This window comes from Hoplias malabaricus, chromosome 8, assembly GCF_029633855.1.
Source record: "Hoplias malabaricus isolate fHopMal1 chromosome 8, fHopMal1.hap1, whole genome shotgun sequence".
Lineage (NCBI taxonomy): Eukaryota > Metazoa > Chordata > Actinopteri > Characiformes > Erythrinidae > Hoplias > Hoplias malabaricus.
The window spans coordinates 31,759,485-31,784,700 of NC_089807.1; the positions used below are offsets into that span (position 1 = coordinate 31,759,485).

The following is a 25,216-nucleotide window of genomic DNA, read 5'->3' on the forward strand; positions in this document are numbered from 1 at the left end:
GAAAGTTATAGAATGAATCACCAGTGAGATCTTACACTTCATTTGTATTCTGTGGAGGCTTCTGATGTTGAAAAGAGTCTTAACTCTCTCTTTTACAAAAATGGCTTCATTTAAAGCAGTGTCTATTGAAAAGTTTCTTCTATGGCCTTGCTCTGAAGAACCTATCTGACACCTTTATTTTTCAGAAAGTTGTTGTACTGAAACTGTCTAGAAGTAGAAAGTGTTAACTGCAGCTTCCACAACAAGCTGTTCTTTATTGCAAAGACACAGAAGGAACTTTTAGGCCAATCTGACCAGAACATTTGCTCTGTCGCCTCTGGACAAATACTCCCATTGCCTTAGCCTCCAGTGTGATGTGTTCAAACACAAGCCCACATCCTGCTGCCTCCACTGGGGCTGTGTGAGGAGGTTCTGCTCCCCACTTTTTCATCAGCCTAGGGCTGCTGTTATCTGCAGGTCCTTATGGAGCTCCACTCCCGAACTTGGGCAGCCTTCCCACCGCTTCGCGTCCGGCACCGTCCGGAAAAGGCTGAGTGACAAGTCGCTAAGCTGCACCTGCCTTTTCTCTCTGCTCTGGGTGGTCCCAGGTGCTGAGGGACTGCACGTCTGCTGTCCGCATGCCAGTGCTGCCCGCTTCCCCTGCCAATCTCTTGCTGAAGCTGCTGGCTCTCAGCATCCTCTTAGCCACGCTGCCTGCCAGCTCTCTTCGCCTAACTGCGTCCTCACAAGTTTCTCCTGATATGTGGGGAGAAGGGGGTCTTAGGCGGAAAAAACGTCTTTTGCTTCAGAACGCCTGGTTTTGGCTTTAGAGATTCCAGGCGGAGCAGGGATGTCAGTCAGTTGGCTATCTCCCTCCACAAATGTTTGCTGCATTGCTTCGGTTTCGGGGGAGGTTTTTGTGCCAGCTTCTTCAAACGCTTCATCTCCACACTCTGGCCCTGGAAGGAACACCGATCTCTACATTATTGATGGGAGGTTTAGTTTTTGGCTACTCTTGACCTCATAGTCTTACAGGTATGAAGCTTTGCTGCCTTACACCCTCAACTCAATACCAGGAGGGAAAAAAAGTGTTGATTGTGTTACTGACACTCACCTTGTATGCAACACATGTCTAAGAGCGTTTTCACATCTAATTCTTTTTAAATAAAACAAACTCAGTTCTGTTAAAGTGGCCCTGAATGCTGAATGCTATTTTATGTTCACATGATGAGTGAAATTTAAAGAGGACTTTTCCTGGTCCACTTTGATGAGGACCTCAGATGGTTTTAGTTCACATTACAACTGATTATATCTGTGACAATTGTAGCTTCAAGGTTTTATGCATGAAATAAAAGCAAAGCAGATCCAGATTCCTTTGTTTTCACAATGCACAAATCAATCGACCTATGAACTGGTGGTTCTCGGGTGGTGGTCTCGGTTCAGTTCTGTTTTTGAGGCCTTTTAGAGGGGTCTAAATTTGTTTGACATTTTGCTGAAGCGAGATGTCATTGTCACACTCACAGTTTTCTTCTAGGTTTGACATCAAGCACAAGTATCACCACTTATTACTATATGAAAACTACCTTTTCATTGTCTACACAATAGATATTTTTGTTTAACAGTGTCACCTAGAACACTCATTTCCTTATTTCTTAGAAATAAATTAGACCCGAAGGCTTAGAAAGTTTCACACTGGACCATTGCAATTATGTCAATTATTCATGCAAATATAATTTTTATTTTTTTTTACATTTGCATTCTCTAGTCTGTTTTGGACCAGATTAGTTTTACATGAGCAGATGGGGTAATGTAATTTTACCACAGGATGTAGCTCACTGGAGGGATTAGAACTCCCGCCTGGCCTGAGAACGTCTGGGAATCCCCCAGGAGAAGCTAGAGGAAGCTGTGGGTGGCAGAGAAGCCAGGGCTTCTTTGCTGGCCCTGTTGCCCCCGTTACACTGAAATGGATCAAATAAACAAGGTGAACATTGTGTGTATGAGATAATACATCTCTGTTTAAATGACAGGAAATTATTTTTTTTCTGGATTCAATGATGTGTTGCACATATGTCAGTTCGCACGGGGTTAGCTTTGTGGCTAATTTTATAGACAAAATGTGCTGGAATTTTACTGACCATGACCAATTTAAGACTAATCTCTTCCAAATGGGGCAGGTGATTTTTGAAAAAAAAAACCCTGCATTAAACATTCAATAGTTCTGTTGCCAATATAGAAAAGGAATATTTTTATTTATCATCAGAGAGTTTCTTTTACCGAGATTTTAAAGTACATCACCTACACCAGCTACAGTTATAGTTATATATATATAAACTATAGTTATAGTTTTAATGAACAAAATGTGCTCATTCTGTGTTTAAAAAGTGTGCTCAAAGTTCTGTCAGGCACAGTAGAGGTCTTTAGTGGGTTACTGCTGTATTTATAATAAGCATTATTTTGTTTCCCCTGCCTCACACAGGCCTCAAAGCCCCTGTTAGATTTGCGATGTCTGGTTTGGACTTGTCTGTTGTTGTTGCTGTGTGTGTTTTGTCTGTGCGTGTGTTTGTTGGCAGCGTGGTGTTGTGTTCCCATCGATTGAAAGTGTCTATAATTGAGTGCGGCGTGCACAAGCCGTCCTCCGACCAATAAAGACGTGGCGTGCTGGGAATGGCTGCTCCACACCAAAACTCTGGGTTCAATCCACGGCCAGAGAATCCTCACAGCCGGCTCTGAGACACAGTGCTGTTTGTTCAACAATAATGTAATTAAGGCTTTCTGAGACTGGGATGCTTATTCCTGTCCAGAGAGAGAGAGAGAGAGAGAGAGAGGGAAGGAGAGAGAGAGAAAGAAAGAGAGAGAGTGTGGTGGGGAGAAAACAATGGAGGAGGTGCGTTGGTGAATAATTCATAACCACTTTTCTCATTAATCATTTACATTCACATGGAGGTGTGTGAGAGAAAGTGTCTTTCTCTCTCTTTGTGTGTGTGTGTGTGTGTGTGTTTTGAGCCAGTGCACTGGGGGTGTGCGTGACCTTTCCTCGCTGTCTCTTAGCAGGTGTCTTCGTGTAATCTCCAGGCCCCACCAGAACAGCACGCTGGTTTCATCCCTCTCTGTCCCTCTTCGCTCCATCCCTCCATCACCCCCCACCCTGCTATCCCATCCCCTCAGCCTCCCATGTGGGGGAGTAATGATTTTCTTAACCTTTTCTCTGGCTTATTAAGGCCCTTGTCAGAATGTTTAAATGCTTATGCTAATCAGCCTGGCTTGGTCAGACGGTTCGGGGAGGGGCCGGGGGGGGGTTGGTGTCGTGTATCGTCCCCAAACAATTATGGATGGAGAGCGTGTCTTAATCTGGCAGTGGGATGAGGGAGACAATGTGAGTGAGAGAGTGAGAGAGAGAGACTACACACTATGTAGCATCACCTGATGATGCACAATACACACTGTGGTGTTTAAGAATGTTATCAAGTAACATAATAAGTGGGAGAGTTTTTGTCAACAGAACACTTGGAAGTGAACTGAGATTAAGCCACTGACTCATCCTCATTTCTGTCCTACGTCAGCAGTATTATGCTTAGTTTGAACTTACAATAGAGTGACTCTTTAGCTATGTTATGTGGGAGCTCCTTATTAATCAGCTTTTAAAGAAGGAGCATTCTTTATATATAAACACACCAACGATATACTCAGAAAGGTGTATTGTGTCATAATTTATTGTGATAAATATATAATATCATCCTTTTACCCGTCTCTACTGGAAGGGTTTTAACCAGCTTAAGGTTTAGAAGCATATATCATTCAGGCCTCATCTAATGTTTTTTGAATCCATCCATTTTCTTCCACTTAGGTACAGTTTTATTTCTACATGCCCTCAGCGTTGGTGCTGAGTGTTAGTGCTGAGGGTTGAGCTGAAATGGCCAAAAATTGCATTATTTTAATGGTGATTTCAAGTGGTAAATTGCTTTGTAATTGCCAGTTCTGGAAGCGGTTCTAAAGTGACCACTCTTTCACTTGCCATTTTTGTTCTTTCTCACAGGGCCCATCCTGTTGGGACGATGTTCTTCTCCCAGAACGGATTCATGGTGTATGCCAGTCGCAGGACTGTGATGGTCGAGTGGCGGTGAGAGAGCCTTTATTATCGCAATAAATCTTTTAGCATAGGAAGGCCTTTTAAAGTCCCACACTTGTCTTTGATTAAATCATTACAACCTTCCTCAAAATTACAGATTTAAGAGTTATTATTTAGAATAAATCTCAGAAAAACCTTCAAAGTGGCTTTGATGTAATTCCACACTTTGCTTTATTTCAGTATGTGCACTTATAAATATCCATACAATCCATCCTCGTGCTCCTCCAGGCTGAAAGACCACAAAGTTTCACCATCAACCATAGCAGTGGCAGCAGTGCCCCTCTTTAACGCCTGCCTCGCTGCCCCGTAGCTCTCTCTGCCTGGGCTCTTTTAGAGATGTACCTCTGCTGCATTTGCTGAAGCTTCTGCCGACTAAGGGACTACCTGCCCACATAAGGGAAATGTCCGTACCGAAGCCTCCCACAGCTGATGCCTGAGAGTCTGTGAAATGTTGTCGGTTTCCAGAATCCACTGGAACTTTGCGGGGTCAGATCTGTGTCAAAGCGATAACTCACATGAAGGCTCACCATTTCTCCTTTAACCTTTTCACAATCACAGTCTCTGCCATCGTTTTTAAATTTGTAAAACTTGCAAAATACCGTAAGAAGGCAAAGCTGACATCTCTGGCTTTTTCTTATAATAGCATAATGCTAATAATATAAAAATCACCCCCACCACACAAACTGAAGGGATTGATTTCTTAGGTTTGTGATGTCACAAACCCTGGATCTGTTTCAAAGAAGAAATACTCAGCCCCGGAGCTGGTTGCTTACTTTGCTCATGATACATTTTTCAGTGTGTAAACAACACCACACTGACATGTTAGCAAGGTGGGGGTGATGTTCAGATTTTAAGCAGCAGAACTCAGCAGTTATAGACCACTAGTGAAAACGCTTGTATGTCTGAAAAAAAAAGAAAGTTAATATTTGAAATATTTACATGAATTTCAGAATTATTATTCAGAATGTCCTTCTTTTGTTTTGACTGAGTGTATAAACTCTACATTTCATATAAAAGCCCCCAATGAGTCAAACAAGTCCAACTTAAAATCTCTAAACACCAGCTTTAATGGAAGAGAGGAGACAAGACAAAATGAGAATTCAGTGTCATACATTTGCTTAAATTTGCAAAGTATATTAGAAATCTCTTCTATATTTTATTAATCAAATCTTGTACATGAATTTATATTTTTAAAAATGGGGTGTATTCAGATTTTAAGGGGAAAAAATTCAACCAAAAAAACCCCACCACATTTCCGGTACAGTCTAATGCTTTTGGACCTCTCCGTGCAGGGAGGCTATACAGAATTTCCACTATAATTTTAAAATAGCATAAGAAAATCATGAACAGTGTCTTGTTATATTGTTAATGTCATTTCATGCATATAAATTCATGTAATGATGTGTAACTGCATTAAACATCAATGACCTTGACAAATGCCATAAGACAATTCAGAATTGAGAATATATAAACACAAAAATTCTGAACTATCTTCTCAGATCACTTTTAAGTGTGAAATTAAAGGGTAATTGTGTATTTAAAGGAACATTTTGTATTTGTTTTGAATAAATTCTATGTCAATTTTCTATTGTTATGAATAATAATGCAGTAGCTTGTAACTATTTTTTTTAACATTAATCTTACTTAAATTAGCCTAAATGAAACTAATTCTACTGTACCAGCACAAACACACAGCTTTTGTCTTATTTTTCAGTTTCTGACTTTCACATCAGGTAATAAGACATCACAGTGTTGTTGGTAATTGCTGTAGTGTGTGTAGTGGGTAAAGACAGAAAAGTTTTGAGACAGAAAACTAGGAGCCAGTTCCCTTCTCAGGTAAAAGCACATATTAGTAAAACTGCTAATTAGGGTTTGGGTCCCTGCTCAGCTGAAGTACAGACCTGCCACACGAGTCACTTGAATTAACAGGACAGAAAAACATTAATGAATGTTCTAATGTGAGTTGGCTAATTTTTCATGGGCACAACCCACATACTCAGATCTACTGCTCATCCCACAAATGCATGTTCCTTACAAATGTGGCACCATTTAAAAGTGAAAATAACAGGCTTTCCAATGGTATAAAATGTATTGCCAAGAAGCATTGTTACAATCAACCAAACCCAAAGTTTCTTCCTTTTAGTGCTATATATATATATATATGGCGGGTCCAGAGCCTACCCGGAATCACTGGGCACAAGGCGGGAGTTGTAACACCCTCATCACCTTCACTATGCCGCATCTGTATCACTGTCACTTAAATTCATTCATTCATTCATGTACTGATGTCTATGTGAAGATTATATTTGTTTTGATTGTATAGGAGTTTTATCTGAAGTGTGCTGCTCATCCCACCTCTGATAACGACACCTCGGTGGCACTGGACCTCATCATGGCTAATGTCCGCAGTGTCCCCTGCATAGCCTGCACTGATGTCATGTGAGTGTTTGTCCACATAATTTTGTTTGTGACATACATTTCAGAAATATTTATTTCTTTAATGAGTTTTACACCCAAAAGTACATTAAAACACATGTTGGCTTTTCAGACACTTGCTAGAGAGGATATGACAATGGAAAAAATACAAAACATAAGAAGTAGTATTGCCTTGTCTATGTCACCTTGTAATGACTGTGGTTCTTTTAACACAACCTTTACAATGACCTTACACATTTCTGTAGGCTCAGATGCAACCATGTGCAAACAGACGAGAGAGAGAGAGAGAGAGAGAGAGAGAGAGAGAGAGAGAGAGAGAGAGAGATGCACAAGTGGGCCACGTTCATTTCACTTGAAATCTGACAGTTTGGACAGTGGTCAGCAGCAACATATTTTTACAGGGCCACTGCAGAAAGCAGAACTGACCAAGATTAAAATGTTGCTTTGATAGTTTGAAACTATGTGGTTGTGTCATTTGTGATTGTGGAGTGTATGTTTAAATTTTAACAAATAGTTTGGCTGTAATTGCTTTACTTGGAGGCAGTAAATTACATTTCCAAAATGTCCTTCCATAGTGGTTAGTAATACTTTGTGTAGGAGTGTGCAAGGAAGTTCTAGGAATAGTTTGGCTGGGAATGCAAATCTGGCTGTGAAACAGTAAAAGAAATGTACCCAGCAATAACAACCAGCCGTTTTCATATTCTTGCTAGCTGTGTGCAGAGGCTGTTCACACCACATTTTGCCTGGAGACTGAAGTCTACCAATTAGTCACCAATTACCACCAGCAGCATTCGGTCATTTTCAGTCACATTTGCTTGAATAAATAATGCCTTTCCAAAGCAGAGCAGCCTCCCAAGCAAGCAGTGAACATCAGTGGCTTAGACTCATGAGCTCTGTAACTGACTCATATGGAGACACCAGCTCAGGTACAAAGCCATGACACTGAAAGTTGAAGGAACAGGTGATTAGCACAAACAAGCTGAGTGACGGCCAGAACGTTACAGCAACTAAAATCCACCTCCCACTGCGTGGGCCCCGCAATCAGCCTCACTGCCATGTGTGGGGACTCGCTGAAGGTCAGCCATTAGCGGGGCGGTCCAGCAGAATCGTTCCCACCTTTCGCTCCAGGGGGAACATGCGAGAGAAAAAAGAGAGAGAGAGAAGGGCAGGAGCAAGCACAATAGAGCCCAATCACCAACACCCTCCATTCAAATCAAGGGCTGATTGAAGTGGCACAGCAATTGCCCTCCTGAGTGGGCCTTTGTTTTGAATCCGTCCTCCACTTCCTGTCTCCCTCTCCTCCTCTTCTGAGAGCGGCTGGCTGGCTTGGAAAAGGGCAGAGGCAAGGGCATAGTCACGCTCTCCGAGCTCGGAGAGAAGAGGGGGTCGAAGAGGTCAAACTCGCCGCCGGCAGGTTGACTTACGATCGAGTGTGTGCCGTCGAGGGCGCACACTTAATGGATGGGGAGTTCTTGAGAACTGCCAAGAAAATGATTGCAGAGGTCCACTGGTAAAGCTTCATACATGACGGGCTCTTTGAGGACGTTTCTCGATCATTCCAGTCATGATTGGCCAAAAACCAAGCACAACGATAACAAATCAGCTACAAATCCAGAGATCCATTAATTCTTCTATTACCGTGGACATAAATATTGTGTGTCATGATATTCCAAATATGGTACTCTACTGTGCAAAAGTCAGAGACCAATTTAATTGGATTTAATTTCCTGTCAAACATCCAGTAAATATGAGTCAGTTTTCAAAAAGGATTTCTGTGTACACAAGGTGGAAGAGAAAAGTACTTCTGCAATCACTTGGATAAGGAAGTTTAAAATCAAGGGAAAGTGAACAGGAATTTCCAAAACCACAGCACTGTGGAATTTATTTTAAACATTGTAATGTTTAAGCTGTGTTCTCCCTGTGTCCGTGTGGGTTTCCTCTGGGTGCTCCGGATTCCTCCCACAGTCCAAAAACACACGTTGGTAGGTGGATTGGCGACTCAAAAGTGTCCGTAGGTGTGAGTGAATGTGTGTGTGTGTGTCTGTGTTGCCCTGTGAAGGACTGGCGCCCCCTCCAGGGTGTATTCCCACCTTGCGCCAATGATTCCAGGTAGGCTCCAGACACATCGCGACCCAGAACTGGATAAGCGGTTACAGATAATGAATGAATGAATGAATGAATGAATGAATGTTTTAAGCTGCAGTGCCTTGGAGAATTGCATAAAATGTATATTATAAATAATATGACAAATCATGTTTACAACTGAATTATTGCCTTATATATTCATTCATTCATTCATTGTCTGTAACTGCTTATCCAGTTCAGTGTCACGGTGAGTCCCAGAGTCACTGGACAAGGCAGGAACACACCCTGCAGGGGGCGACACACACTCACACACTCACATCTAGGGACACTTTTGACCCGCCAATCCAACCTCCAACTTGTGTTTTTGGACCGTTGGAGGAACACTCACACCACTGAGATAAACTATGCTTAATGCTATCATCTTTGAGAAGCAGAAGAAATTAAACTGTTCTTGCTTCAGATCTAAAACAAAAATGTGCAAAATGGTGTTTCAATCCTTTTTCTCTCACTGTGAGAAGGAAACTCAAGCTATACTTTGCAAATCAAATATTGAAGCTGCTGGTGTTTTTTTTAAAACAACAGACTGTCCGTCACAGAACCTCACTGAATGTGTTTGCGATTGATTGGGTCATTCTTTCATTCAACTGCTTTACCCTGGGTCTGGAGCCTACCCAGATTTATTGGGCATAAGGCAGGAACACACCTTGGACATGGCACCAGTCCATCACAGGGCATCACACACCCACATATTCACTCACACACATGGATAGTTTTGTAGAGCCAATCCACCTAACAACATGTGTTTTTGCACTGTGTGAGGAAACCCTCGAAGACACAGGGAGAACACAGCAAACTCCCCACAGACAGATAGACCGACAGTGACCTGAGGGAAGGTTTGAACCCACAACTCCAGAACCTCTGGGCTGTGTGACTACGACACTAACTGTTGAGCCACCATGCCGCACTGATTGGATTATATGAAGCGGAAAATGAAGCCAACTTCTGAGACTCAACCATGGGGTGTAGAAAACTATCTCTGCAGATTTGCTTGGATACTTGAAAGCAAGATATATTGATGTCCTCTGCATCCATCTTGGCCATGCTCCCAGGCAGTTTTTGAAACTCATACGTGATCGGGATCCTGTCTTTTCAATAGATAGAGACCTATAACCCTAAACCTTAGTAACATTTAAGAAATATATTAGAAATCTCTGGTAAATATGACAGAAAAGTTGTGTAGTGTGGTTAAAACACATAAGCTATTATTAGATTAATGGGCACTAGTTTGAATGTTATTTTTTTAAACAAGAGAATTGTGTCTTTTTTTATAATATCTCTGAATATATTGGGGCAGCACGGTGGCGCAGCAGGTAGTGTCGCAGTCACACAGCTCCAGGGACCTGGGGTTGGGGGTCCGAGTCCCGCTCTAGGTGATTGTCTGTGAGGAGTTTGGCGTGTTCTCCCTGTGTCCGTGTGGGTTTCCTCTGGATGCTCCAAAAACACAACTTAGTAGGTGGATTGGCGACTCCAAAGTGTCCATAGGAGTGAGTGAATGTCTGAGTGTATGTCGCCCTGTGAAGGACCAGCGCCCCCTACAGGGTGTGTTCCTGCATTGCTCCCAGTGATTCCAAGTGGGCTCCAGCCCCACTGCGACCCTGAACTCTATAAGCGGCCGCAGACAATGAATGAATGAATATATTAATCTGCCAGTAGTAGCCGCTGAATTTACAGGTCCAGTCCAGACAGCTTTTTCAAAATGAAGCATCATACAGCTCAGCCAGGCCTCTTTACATGCAACTAAGGACCCCATCTGCATGGATCCGGATATTTTTAAAAACTGAGATTTTCAGTACGTTTTTGCAAATATCCTCGTTCAGACAAATATGAAAACGGTGGCATTATCATGCCAGTCCAGTAGGAGGCCATAGTACCTCTTAAAGTGTACGTTGTGTACGTTGTAGTTTAATGACTTGTGGAATTCACTCTGCAAGGAGTGAGGGGCTGTTTGAATTTCAGCCAGTGACAGGATTGCTGTGTTACATCAGCGTTTCAGTAAAAAAACGACGTTTTAAAGAATCGTTTTAGGAAACAAACTAACAAACTTGTCTAAATGCAGACAAACACCTTCATTAGAAAAAAAAAATCTGTATTCATGTGGATAAAGCCACTTCAAGAAAACAGCCTGTCTAATCGTAAAGGATAAAGTAAGCTTGAAAATAGATTGGATAATAAATCAAGTGTTTTTAATGACATTTTTAAACAGAAACACACACAAAATAAAAAGAAGGATGTAGGATAGTCTCTTTAAAACCCTAAAATCCACTTCCACAAAAACAGAGTATTTTTTTGTGACACAAATACTGATATACCGGTATACACGATATATATTACCCTGCACTGCACTGACAAATGATTCTCTCCTCTTGTGGTGCTTGGTCTCGCTCTCTCTCTCTCTGTCTCTCTCTTTCTCTCTCTCTCTCTCGCTCTCTCTCTCTCTCTCTCTCTCTCTCTCTCTCTCTCTCTCATACACACAAACACATTGCCTCCATGGTTTCAGGGGACACTGCCTAGTGTTCCATTCATTTCATGGAGACTAATCCTAACCTTAACCATAACAACTACTAGTCTAACCTTGTCCTTAACTCTAATTGTACTCTAAACTCGACATCTTCACTTGTAATGTAACGATTTATGGCATGTCTACTTTTTATCCAAATGAGTTCCCCAAACATGAGTGTGTGAACCGATCTCAGTCCCCACAACATGAGATATGTCTGCACACACACACACACACACACACACACACACACACACACTTTTCTCTTTTGTACGGCTGATATCTAAACTAGATCGCCCTCCTGCCTATTTCCTCCAGCCCCACTCTGCCCCGAAACATGCTTTTTCCTCCAGAGACTCATCCGTCTTCAGCCAGCCTCTGGAGACTACAACCCACACACACACACACACACACACACACACAGACACAGAAAATGCATCCTACTGTGAGCCTATATTAGACATTTAACACCTATAATCTGCCTCTATAATTCTAATTCCTTTATAGCTTAGATACATTATTCTGCTGTAATAACCTGCTGTATGTTAAAGGTAGTGTGTAATGGCTCATCTACTGTGTGTGTGTGTGTCTGTGTGTGTGTGTCCTGTAGGAGCCCTGTGCTGGTGGCTCAGTGTGCTGAGCGTCATGTGATCTGTCTGGACTGTTTCCATCTGTACTGTGTGACCAGACTGAATGAGCGGCAGTTCATCTTTGACCCCATGGTGGGCTACTCTCTCCCTTGCCCCGGTACGTATGTCCACACAAACATGAATGATGTAAGAGAGTGACTGTTTGTTTGTGTAGACATTCAGAACAGAATAGTGGCATACTGTATATGAAATACAACACCACACCACAACAGTAGGAATAGCATATTTCAGTCTGGTGGAGCCCATTAATAAAAATATTAATGAAATAATGATAATCACATGAAATAAGGCAACATAATTACATTAAAATATATTATTTTGAGCTTGGTGTGTGTGTGTGTGTGTGTTAGTGTGTGTGTCCTTGTGTGCTGCTCCTGTGTTTGGCAGTGATTGATGGTAGTGTGTTAGTAGCTGCAGGAGAAGAGGAGATGCTATCAGGCTGTTGTATTCACACACACACACACACAAACACCCAAACACACACTTAGTGTGGCCCATGACTGTGCCCCTGCCTGCCCACCACATCCGTTACTGCCACCATGTAATAGGGCTCCAGAGAGAAATACTGACCCTCCCATCAGCCTGAGCATCCTCTCTCTCTCTCTCTCTCTCTCTCTCTCTCTCTCTCTCTCTCTCTTGCTCTCTCTCTCTCTCTCCTTTTTTGATCTGCCTGGTTTTTTCGGTCTCATTCTCTCCCTCTAACCTCAGAGCATCTCTTATAGTTACAGTTGACTTTGGCTGTCAGAGGTTGATAGTGCAACAATGTAGGCCACAGAGGTTATCTCTCCAGCAGTGATGTTTGCTCACATGTGGCCTGAAGTCTCTTTAATTTTAAGCTTGTGTGTGTGTGTGTGTGTGTGTGTGTGTGTGTGTGTGGCTGTTGTGTTGGGCTTTTTGGTGACGTGCCGCGTTTGAGGCCATCTATCACTGTTTGTGCGGCTGCGGATGGGAGATTGCGGAGAAAGGTCAAGCTTCAGCCTCAAATGCCATTCCCACTTTTAAACAACTTTTAACAGTCCAAACGAAAGCGCTTGTCCAAAAGGCACGGATGAAAGCAAGGGAGGGAGCGGAGGTTGCCAGCTACGTCTGCTGCATATGAAATACAGATTGGCCCTGATAAACAGACCTGCAGGAGATTAAGAAGCCTTTCCTTATTCTCCCCGGAAATACGGCGGTGCCAGGAAAAAGAAACAAGCCTAACCTTCCTTTGAAATGAGCTTTAACGCTCCGATTTATTACAAGCTGCCTTCAAAGCTGAGGAATCTGCGGCTAACATTTACACCCACCTCGATGCTTCCAGGTGATCAGGCTTAAATATGGAGCCTGACTCTTGCATGTGTCTTCGTTTTCGTTTACTCTTTCCTTCACTCTATTTCATAGAAAAAACACATGCTCCGCTAAGAAGAAGTTTTTTTAATTGGAATTTCATTCGTAAGCTTGCTAGAGTGTAGAATGTTTGTTTACTCATGAACCCTGTTATGATACGGACACCATACACCAACTTCTATTTATAGCTTGTCAGATTTGCAGTATACTAATTACTGTGAGGGCTGCATGGTTGTGCAGCAGGTAGTGTCGCAGTCACACAGCACAGGGTCTGTGAGGAGTTTGGTGTGTTCTCCCTGTGACCACGTGGGTTTCCTCCGGGTGCTCCGGTTTCCTCCCACAGTCCAAAAACACATGTTGGTAGGTGGAATGACGACTCAAAATCGTCCATAGATGTGAGATCTCTGCCTTGCGCCCATTGAATCTGTGTAGGCTCCAGACCCACCTTGACCCCAAACTGTATAAATCGTTACAGACAATGAATGAATGAATAATTACTGTGACCCAAATGTTCATGTGCAGCACTACTTACCCTCGGTCAGGTTGGCAGACTGCACTTACTCAGTCACTCATTAAAACACACCCTGGACAGGGCACGAGTCCTTCACAGGGGACCACACACTCATTCACTCGCACTTATGGACACTTTCTGAATAGAATACACCTATCAGCATGTGTCTTTGGATTGTGGAGGGAATCCAGAGCAGCAGGAGGAAATCCATGCAGACATGGGGGAGTATTTGGCCAATGAAAATGGGGGATATGGGCCAGACCTGGTCCTGCCTTTCCACACATGCATTGTTAGCTATAAATGAGACAAAGCCACATGAAACATTCACTGCTCTCTTATAAATCATTCGTGTCCAAAGTAGTGATCAAATGTATATGAATATAACATTAGGAGTCTAGCCCAGAGGAATCACACTTTGGTCTCTTTGTTTTTCTTTCACTTTTTAAATAAAGAACAGAGCAGGTCTCTCCCCTGCCTACAGCAGCCTATGCAACAGCCCCTCCCACTTCATAGCATTTTTAAAGTTCAACAAGTAATAGAATTTGCTGAAGGGTGTGTAGACACAGATGGGGTGTTTTAGAGTTGTGTGGCCATACAAATCATTTAAAATCAGATCTGATCCACTGTGGTTTTTTCCACATCACGTCACTGCTTCCAAAGTTTCTGCTATGTTAAATATTTTTTACGCAGCACCCAAATGTGTTTGTTTTGTTCGTTCACACTGCTTTTAGCAACACAAGGTTGTATTTTTCCTTAAAACTGCAGTTTCATAATCATTGTGATGCTTTAATAAGGAGAGTAGAGCCTCTGTTGTTGTGGCTCTGGGCTCAGTACTGCAGAAACTGCACTATGTAACTTCACAAGGAGGGTAAGAAGTCAACAGTGTAGATGGACCTGAGCCCTGCTGTTGTATATAAGGCGGCGTGGTATTATCCACTGTGCTCGCCGTTATCTTGGGTTCAGCAGAAGGGAAATACTTTGTTTTTACATGAAAATATAGCACTATGCTGTATTGATTTTGTTTTTGCTTCCCACTTGATACTAAGTGCTTCTTGGCTGTACAGCATTTGTAGTTTTTGATCTGAGAAGTGTGCCGTTGTCAGGTCTATTTTGAGTAATAATATAGGTCAGTGTAAGTGTGTGACGGAATACAGAGTGTGTCTGAGATCAGCTGCTATCTTTCTCTATGCTCCGCTGCTGTTCTTACAGATCTATCAACTCTCTGGTCACATTATTTACATATGCGTACTCATGAACTACCTCATTTGCATGCAGTTACAACTACATTCAGCCTAATTGCATTACCCAACTTAGTGAGTAAAACGCTCATTAACCCCTTAAACTGCTGACTTATTATTCAGTTCAGTCTTAAGTGAACTGCTGTAAATTAGTTATTAGGATGAGGACCGCACTGGGGCCCTTGTTTTTAAAGGGTTAATCAGAAGCATATTATAGTTTAATATGTTCGAGTTTTGTAATGGGAGTTGGAGGAGAGGGCACTCCAGCGATGCTCGCTCTGCCATTAAACGCTGTCTATTAACTACAATGCTTTTAGTAAATCTAGGTCAAAAACTGTTTTTTTTTCACCCTTCTAATGTAGCACAATGCTTCTCTACCTCCCTCATATGCACTTACTCAAATTCATGTCTCTCATTTTATCTGTTTATCTCTCACTCACACACTCTGTCTCATTCTCTCTCTCTCCTTGTCACTGTCTTTCTTTCTGTCTTTCTTTTATTGCCCACATAGTGTTTCTGTCTCTCTCTCTCTGTCTTTGTCTCTGTTTATCGGTTTCACCTCTTTGCCTCCCACTCAGTCCCACAAACATTTTCTCTTATATTTCTCTCTCTCTCTCTCTCTCTCTCTCTCTCTCTCTCTTTTCCCCCCTTTCCAGAAGTGCTTAAAAAATAAGCTTAAGTCGGCTTTTGTCTTAATTTTTCACGCCATGTCAGTGCAGTGGTATTATCGTTGCCTATCGTTTTGATCTATAATCTCTCATCATTGAAATCGAGCACCACCACTGTGCATTGAAAAAACATCTCTGAATGCACACACACAAACACCCACACAATACACGCACACAATCACACATGCACGCCAAATCAGCGTGCTCCAGTTCTTGTTGTTCTGCAGATATTTCTGTAAATGTGAGTGAGTGGGAAGATGCTCGGCTGCGTGTTGGTGTGGTGGCAGGTTTATCAGACAGCTGTCGTGTGAGGGGTTGCATGTTAAGGGGCCTAAACCCGCCCGTTGGCCGGTGAGGGCTAGATAAGGTGGGATTGCTGCCGCACCTGTTGGAGGCTTCCTTGACATTTTATCGGCATTGAAAAATATCCTTAAATACCGCTGACTGCCTGAAGCCACAGCCGAACCCCAGCTACATCATCAGAGTGTAGCAGACTCACAGAAACATGGGCTGCCACTGGTGCAAAATTAGACTGGGATAGAGGCCACATGTATGTGTGAAATTATGCAAGAACATATTTCAGCTGTTATAGGATGAGTGTCAGTAAAAAGTACCTTGTGTATGATATTGATAATATGATAATATATATGAAAAATTAAAAAACAAGAGCAAAGAGAAGTCTAGTGTCTAGCCATTGTCACAGAGGTGTTTCTGGCATTTCAGAAACAGGAAAGCCCAAAACACATACCCTTGTCACTGAAAGGTCTGAAGAAGCTTTGGTGTTTCTTATGTCTTTGTTTACATGTGGTTTTTATGTGACTGTGTTGTACAGAAAATATGGATTGAAGGATTAATAAGGATTAATAAATATAGAAATGAAAAAAGGAGCACAGATTTTTGTTCAAAATATATAACACCAGGCATCAGTGTTTTTCAGATGATCTACCAGCAAAGAACAAAGAAGACCAAGAACGTTTTGTTTATTTTAAGATTTACAATTACTTGCTTATTCTGTGTAACTGGTTCAAGTAAAGCACGTAAAGTTTAATGTGGCTGTGCGCAGCTATATGAAGTTTTATAAACACCCTAACGCCACAAATAGTCTCTCCACCATTTCTGTTTACAATACTTCAGGCTAATACACACACTCATGTGAAATAAGACAAATTCAGCAGTCCTCTCTCTGTGAGATATAATACCTGTGTAAATTTTGCTGAGTTCTGAGCCGTCCTGCTGAGCTTGTGAACTAACCAACACCAAGTCAAGGCTTGGGTCAACTCACATGGTGTCACGGCAAACACAGCCCCAGAAACACACACAAATGGCGCATGTTCTTATTTCCTATTATTCAGCCAAGGTTCGCACTAAAACAACTACTGTTTTTTTAATCCAGCTGGAAACTAATTTTTAACACATTTCCAATTTTTTTTTACAACTGGAATGTGAAATATGGCTAAACTAACAACAGACCGTGTAATGGCGCCACCTTAAGTTCTGTCTGTGAAATATGGCTGAACTAACAGTTTCAACAATAGGAGTCAATCAGTAAACGAAAATGCCTCTTTTAGGCTGGCCTTGTAGGCGTTCTAGCAAAAAGGGGGAGTTGGGGTTGGGCTTTGAAAGCTGTCTGAAATCAAACCCAAATCTGTTTTATTGTTAAGTCACAGTTACAGAGGGGCATGGTGAGTGAAAACATTAAATTGCAGTTCTGTTACACCGTATACATATGAAAAAAAATAGGTAGTACTCTGACACTGCAGGTATATTCGCTGCTACCTAGATCCAGTGGGCTGGGGTACTGTTTTTTATTCCTCACCCTGGGTCAATGTCTTGGAACCTCTGGCTAAATAAGTTTCCTCTGTGTACTTTGTTTTTTCCACATCCAAAATCAAGATGAATAGAACACAGTATTATAAATGAAACAAATATTGACTAAATTGTCATAAATTGATGTATGCTACTATATTTTTCATAGCAAACTTTTATCATAACTGAGGTTAGAATATAAAAAACCCCTGCAGATCACATTCATTTATTCTTCCTTCGTTTATCTTCTGCAAAGCCTTCATTAAGTTCAGGGTCACTGTGGGTCTTAAGGATAATTAATTTTCTGATTTTCTGTGCTTAATACACATATGCCAGGGCCCTTTGTTTGTACAGTACCTGTATTGCCAGTGTGCTGCCCTGACATTACTATTCCTTTATAACATTGATTATGTTTCAAAGGTCACATATACTACCACTTTTCAATAAGTCAACCTACTTCCCTGGGGTCTTAATTAAAAATCTGTCACATGTTTGGTCAAAATACCACAAGGGTCAGGCACCACAATACTGATCTCCCCTGTCGGTACAGCCCTGTTTAGAGTGACCAGTCTCAGCATCTGTTTCTTTAAATGAGAATGAGCCACACATAACTCACCATAGCCCAAAGCAATGAGAAGTTGTTGCACAGAAACACTTTTTTATGATTTTACTCGGTTAGCTTGTTTCGCCGTTCCCACTATGTCTTTTATTCTGTGGTTTAAACCCACCTTGTGTTCACATAAAGGTGTGTCCACTGCTGTAATTGTGGATAATCAGACGAAGGGGACATGGTTCAATTCTCCTGATTTCCTTTATTAAGTGATAATCAGGTTACTCATTTTATCAGGTGATCTTATTAAACTTATTTAACAGTTTGTGGGTTGGCAGGCACTCCAGACATTGTCAGTGTACAAATACACTGAAAATATATTCATTTAGGGAAGTGAAGTGAAGTTTTCTGTTTACACAGTCTAAATATACTCTACTATACTGCCTCACGTCCTCCCGTTTTGTTCAGGGCGAATTTGCAGCTTTGGATTCTGACATTAATTTAGGCAGTGATTGTACAGGGTGGGGAAGAATCGGCCCCCTTTTTGTCTCATCTGTAGCTGATTAATGCTCTCATAGGCATTCAGTTTTATAGAGATTATATTGTAAATCCCGCATGTGGCCTTGATTAATATTCCTGCGAGGATCTACATCTTTAGTGTATAAATAATCCATTCTAGGCTTCTATCAGGTTTAGATTAATTGTCCTGGGAGAGCTCCTGTGTGTGTGTGTGTGTGTGTGTGTGTGTGTGTGTGTGTGTGTGTGTGTGTGTGTGTGTGTGTGTGCGCGTGTGCATGGTTTATTAGGATCACTATCTATTGTGGATTAACAATCCTGGAAAGATTTACTACTAGATTCATATTTGGGCAGAAGACTCAATCAGAGAATTTGGGTAATCCAGCTATTACTGCTTATCTCTGGATTGTGATAGACACTTTTGAAAGCACAATCTCTTTACGAAGAAGACTTAGAAGATGGGGATAGAGCATAAGAGAAAGTGCACAGCTGAGAAGTTCAATTGGGTGCATTTCTCTAACAGCTGCATCCATAAGCAGCAGTGGACCTGACAGAACTCTGTCAGCACTTAGGTCCAAACTTCAGCCTTGCATTGTTCACCAGTGAAAGAGACAGGAAAGTGGAGACAGTGGCAGACGTAAAACAGCGCTAAGGAGTGTGCGTCGTGGCTGAAATGCATTACATTTTTCTAGGGCCATAGCCGTGAGATGAGATCTGCCATTGTGTGTGAAGAGCATGTGTGGGTGTTTTGGCTCGCGTTCGAGGGGCTTTGTTTCATGTTGTTGAAAGCGGGTTGTACTGAGAGGAGGTGGGGAGAAAGCCTAAGGTTCCAGCACTGTTGTGAGTCTGTTTTTATGGTGTTTTGCATATCCATGATTCTTATAGCCACAGTTTGTGTAATCTCCATAGAAAAGCATTACCCATAGATTGAGATGCTCTGAAGTTGCAGGATGAGTCTAAGGTCATAACGTCCAGAAGCATCTAAGTATGAGCTGTTCTCTTTAGAGTGATGGAGCTCCGCCCAATTCTTTCAAGATGAGGTGGAAATGTATTTGTGTTCCCTAAGTTAACCTCTAGCATCTGCTTTTGATCTCTCTGTTTATGTGGATGATTAAAATCAGAATTCCAACCTTGGAAAGCCAAACCTAGAAGAGCATAGGCTGTTACTGGAGTGCAAGGGGATGAACTCTGTCTCTCTCCCACGGTACGTAGCTGATAACCAGGCCGTACAAATCCACAGAAGCTAAGCAGGTTTGGGTCTAGCCTGTGTTTGGCTGGAAATCTTGAGCTGCTGCTGCATGTAGTGTTGGTAGGAACAACAAAGGAAGCGCTCTCTGTGTATCCCAGTGCTTGAGTGCAGTGACTTAGATTCTGTACTGAACAAATGGTGCTGTCCTTGAGATGAGCCCTTAAACCAAGTTTCTGACTCTCTGAGGTCATTAAAGATGCCAAGATATTTCCTCAAAAAGAGTAGGGTGTCACACCTAAGGACACTTTTGCACGGCCAATGCGCCTACTAACATGTATTTTTGGAGCAGCTGGAGGAAACCCACATGGACACGAGGATAGCTTCTTACAGACAGTGACGTGAGATGATTCATTGGATTGTTTCTCTTTCCCAGACAACAGCATTGATTGATGTTTACTTTGAATTTTATTTAGGGTTTTGGTTGGACGCCGGTATGTAATCATATGTTAGTACATTAGTATTTGGCCTCTAATCTTATTTATACTGGTGAGGATGTTTTTTCTGAACAACATGCCAAAGCACTTTTGTAAGGCGCTCTGGGTAATAGTGTCTGTTATATGTCGTAATGTAAATGAGGATTAGACCCAGGACCGAGACACTGAAGCTTTGTGGCCGTAACACTACCTGTAGTGGCACCATACCAGTCAAATATAATGTTAATTACTGTTTTAATTATAATTATACACAGGAAAATATGTAAAGATATATTCTACGCCAGTCCACTCTCTTTCTACCATCAAGTCTCATCAGGTAGGCATCGGCGCTCATCAATGTTTCACTGATTTAAGCCTACAACAGGAAAGCCCAGTAACCCCAGACCACCCCCCTCCAAGCTAGCATTACAGACCTATCATGCTCTTTTATGTAGATCCACACTGGCCTCCCTGGTGACTAAGGCTATACCAAGCCCTACTGGCACCATTAATGCATGCTTAGTGCCACCAGTTCCATGTGGACTCTACATTTTGCATCAACAACCATACACACACACACACACACACACACACTAATGTTCCATCCATAATCTACATGGCCTCCCTGATGATTAAAACAGTAGACTTTTCCTGTAAAGAGGCATAACATTTGGAGTTATGGACAACAAGTGTCCTCCTTAATAATTCCTCTGCTAACATATATATCATGGCCTCCTTTGCCAAGCCCTTGGTAAGAAGTGTTCTGTTAGCAGGTGGCAGATGCTACCACTGACTGTAGCATGGGTTGGGATCGTGCTACAAACTGCCTGGGACACGGAGGGTTTGGACAGTGCTTTTCAAGTGAACACAGAGAAAAGTTTAGGTTCAGGGCCTGATGGCGTTCACACTGGCGTGCGAACTAGTGGGAAATTTATTATGGGATGTGGATCATGGAGAAACGCTTCACTGCAGGCAAGAGCCTAACTCAGAGACTTTAGAGGCGAATAGCTGAAACTAGCTGGAGTTGCAGCGGTCCCCAGATGAGGCTTTGTAGAAGAATGGCAAAGGTTAAAATTCAGTTCTGAACACTGTGCTGTTTCCCTAGTGAGGAATGAGTTACAGTATTCCGCTGAGAGACTTCAACTCCCCTCACATACTGTCTCTTTACACACACACACACACACACACACACACACACACACTTTCTCTCTCTCTCACACACACACACACACACTCTCATGCACACACACAGAGCTCTCTGTGGATCTGCTGCCTTTGAACTGTGAAAGCTCAAAGGCCGGGCTCTCTGGCGCTTGGCTCTTGTTCTTTTTGTTTTATGTATAATGTGATAAAGTGAGCAGGGTTTCGGAGTGCGAACCTCAACCTTAAATAATAGAATACAAAAAAGCACTTATAGTCGCCCGGAACCCAGCCACATGAATGATGAATGAAAGGAGAGGTGTGTGTGTGTGTGTGTGTGTGTGTGGGCCTGTCGAACATTGGCCATTCTCTTCTCATTCATGCCAGCCTTCATCTAGCCAGTCAGAGAACAGTGGCACTGGCTATATACACACTCTCAGACGAGCGGGATGGGGACAGGACAGTGCTGAGTAGAAGCCCTGCACTCCAGTGCTGTCAGCGAGCTCCCGCCATGTTTGTTTGGGAGATGTTGTAACACAGTTGCATCATTGTAACAGTGCAGTGTCTTTAATACTGACACTTGGTAAGCGCGGTGTCCCTGTGATGTCCTCCGCATGGCAGGGTTCTCACCTGAAAGGACAGTGTGTGACTGTAGAGGGCAGAGAGATTCACAAGTCAGCTTGGGTTGAGCAGGTGAGCTCAGCTTCACGCTGTTGTGTGGAGGTCATGGCAGCACAACTGTTGGAAAAACCTTCAAAACAAAACTCTTCACCTCTGCCTTGGAGATCAGAGCTTGAAATGCTTGTGTGAACCCGGCAGACTCAGTTTGTGCTAGATGTTATTCCCACAAATGTCTGTGCTTGATCTCTGTCTGCTTTATTTTACCTCCCTGCTTTTATTCATTTAAACAAATTTGACTTTTTTGTATTAATTACAACCCCAATTCCAATTGTGTAAAACATAAATAAGAACAGAATACAGTTGAATACACTACAAAGACAAGATATTTAATGTTCAAACGGATAAACTTTGTTTTGTTTTTTGCAAATATTCACTCTTTCTGAATTAGAGGCCTGCAACACGTTGCAAAAGAGTTGGGACAGGTTCAACAAAAGACTGGGAAAGTTGAGGAATGCTCAAAAAACACCTGTTTGGAATATTCCACAGGTAAACAGATTAATTGGAAACAGGTGAGTGTCATGATTGGGTATAAAAGGAGCATCCCCGAAGGGCTCAGTCGTTCACAAGCAAGGACATTCACTCTGTGAACAACTGCGTGAGCAAATCGTCCAACAGATTAAGAACAACGTTTCTCAACATACAATTGCAAGGAATTTAGGGATTCCATCATCGACAGTCCATGATATCATCAAAAGTTTCTTAGAATCTGGAGAAATCTCTGCAAGTAAGCGGCAAGACCGAAAACCAACATTGAATGCTCATGACCTTCGACTCTCATGTGGCACTGCATTAAAAACCGACATCATTCTGTAACAGACATTACCACATAGGCTCAGGAACACTTCAGAAAGCCATTGTCAGTGAACACAGTTCGTCGCTCCATCTACAAGTACAAGTTAAAACTCTACCATGCAAAGCGAAAGCCATATATCAACAACACCCAGAAACGTCGCCAGCTTCTCTAGGCCCGAGCTCATCTGAGCTGGACTGACTGTGCGGGTACTAGACTGGCCTGCCTGCAGTCCAGACCTGTCTCCTATTGAAAATGTATGGAAATAAATGAATACTATTAGTGTCCTCAGTTCCCAAATGCTTATTGAGTGTTGTTAAAAGGAAAGGTGATGTAACACAGTGGTAAACATGGTCCTGTCCCAACTTTTTAGGAACAGGTTGCAGGCCTCAAATTCAAAATGAGTGAATATTTGAAGAAAAAAAAAAAATAAAATTTATCTTTTTGAACATTAAATAACTTGTTTTTGTAGTGTATTCAGTTGAATATAGGTTGAAGTGTATTTGCAAATCATCGTATTCTGTTTTTATTTATGTTTTAAACAATGTCCCACCTTCAATTGAATTAGGGTTGTAGTAAGTTGTTAGGATTTCATATTATTCATGTCTCTTTGGTAGAGCTCATCTTAACATCTCAAGCCATGTCTGGTAAAAAAAAAAATCTAGCGAGAGGCATCCGGGGACCATACTTATGAGATTCCCTCACCTCCTCAACACGTTGATCTTCCCAGATTCTCCAGTATTTTGGGAATCCATAATCCAATCTTTACTCCTCCGATCTTGTAAATCATAAATATGACATGTTCAATATTTGCGATTCGGAATCCTGCAGTGTGGGAGGACGCAGACTCTCAGGTGTAAAACGTGACCTTAACGTCATGCCTAAAAGACTGTAAACCAATAAGAGCCAAGCTGGTGTTTGTTTACACCTAATAAATGATGTAACAGTTTATGAGAAACTTCCACAAGGTTTTATAGAACCGGACCTGTCTGCAGGGTGTGAGCAATCTGAAAGTATGTGGTGTTTCTTTCAGTATTTTTAACATCCTTTAGCATTGGACAGCCATAACATTCAATTGATCGCTCAATCCTTCTTCCCATCATTTGTGAGCAAAACTCAGAGGCATTCATTCGATCTGTGTAGGTTCAGTTTTACAGCTTGCATTGTTTAAATGTTTAACTCGCCAGTAATCTCTCATTAATCAGCGTGCCCATGAATTGGAAATGGACTCCCCCACTGAGGCAGAGTCAAACTGAGGTGAGAGAGCTGTATTACTTTGCTTACTAAAGCCTTTAGGCTCATCTTTAGAACCTAGGGGCAGCCATGGCCAGAAGGTCGCTGGTCCAATCCCCTCAACAGGAGTGAAAGAACACCACTGTTTCTCTCTCTAAACACCCACAGCTGAGGGTAACATGGGTTTGTTAAATGCACAGATACAGTGTTATTGCACTGCTGTGCAGTGATGAGAAAAGCATGTTTGGTATGTTTCGTTTGATGAGATAGAGTAAGAAGATTAAATGACTGCAATATGCTATTCTAGAAGTAATGTTAGGTATTTGGCTTCTTTCTGCATTCCCCAATGAGCAGAAAAATACAGTGTAGTGCTGAGTAGATTCTTCATTCAGGCCGGAATGTCCCTGTAATGATAGTTGCTGGTTAGGTTATTAATTTCCTTTGTTTATTATCATTCCAGGATAACTCACTTTATTTTCGCTCACTTTATTTATTCAGCTTGGGCCGAATTTTGAGTTTCAATCCAAATTTCAGGCTCAACTCAAATTCCTTCACCCAGCCTACATTTTACATTTTCAACTCCAGCTGTCACATACCTAGACCTGTAATAAAAAGCCATGGGACATGACAACCCTTGCTGGGAAAGGATTGAGTCAGTGAAACTAACACAGTCCCCCTTGTTGTGTTGAGGGAGTCGTCTAGAATCCAGTGGGATTCTTCTGTTTTTTATCTCTGTCTTGCTAGGTGTCAAGGCTGTGCTTCAGTTTTGGAGATATATGTCCATCTATCTCTTCATAATATCCGGGCATTCTACTTCCCTCAATAGAGAGTGTCAGAAATGTCCGAATAGAAGATCTTTCTTTTTCCCAAGAACTGGAGGAGCTCAAGCATTCCAGCTGTGATGCACATCAACAGCTGGATGACTCTATAGCAAAACAGTAAGTCCACAATGGGTGACAATCATCTGTGTCAGACCTTTAATCAGTTTAGACCTTCTGAGCACTTTATATGAAGGCTGTTTCTTAAGACATGCATGAACATTATATTTATAAAGTAACATTGGAGTATCTATAAACAGATTAAGTCAGCATTTGCAAGAAACATGATACAAGTGAGGGTGGCACAGTAGTGCAGCAGGTAGTTTCGCAGTCACATAGCTCCAGGGTCTTGGGGTTGGGGTTCAAGTCCCTCTCCAGGTGACTGTGAGGAGTTTAGTGTGTTGTCCCCGTGTCCGAGTGGGTTTCCTCCGGGTGCTCCGGCTT

At 42.1% G+C, this 25,216-nt stretch overlaps 1 protein-coding gene across 1 annotated transcript in view; it reads left to right on the forward strand.

Moving 5' to 3' along the window:
* prkn (parkin RBR E3 ubiquitin protein ligase) overlaps window positions 1–25,216 on the forward strand; it is a 118,982-nt gene that overhangs the window by 49,607 nt on the left and 44,159 nt on the right. Inside the window, exons 5-7 of the mRNA XM_066679305.1 lie at window positions 4,013–4,096; window positions 6,429–6,544; window positions 11,794–11,930. Of these exons, the coding sequence (XP_066535402.1) occupies window positions 4,013–4,096; window positions 6,429–6,544; window positions 11,794–11,930 (337 nt within the window). The remainder of the gene's footprint in view (window positions 1–4,012; window positions 4,097–6,428; window positions 6,545–11,793; window positions 11,931–25,216) is intronic.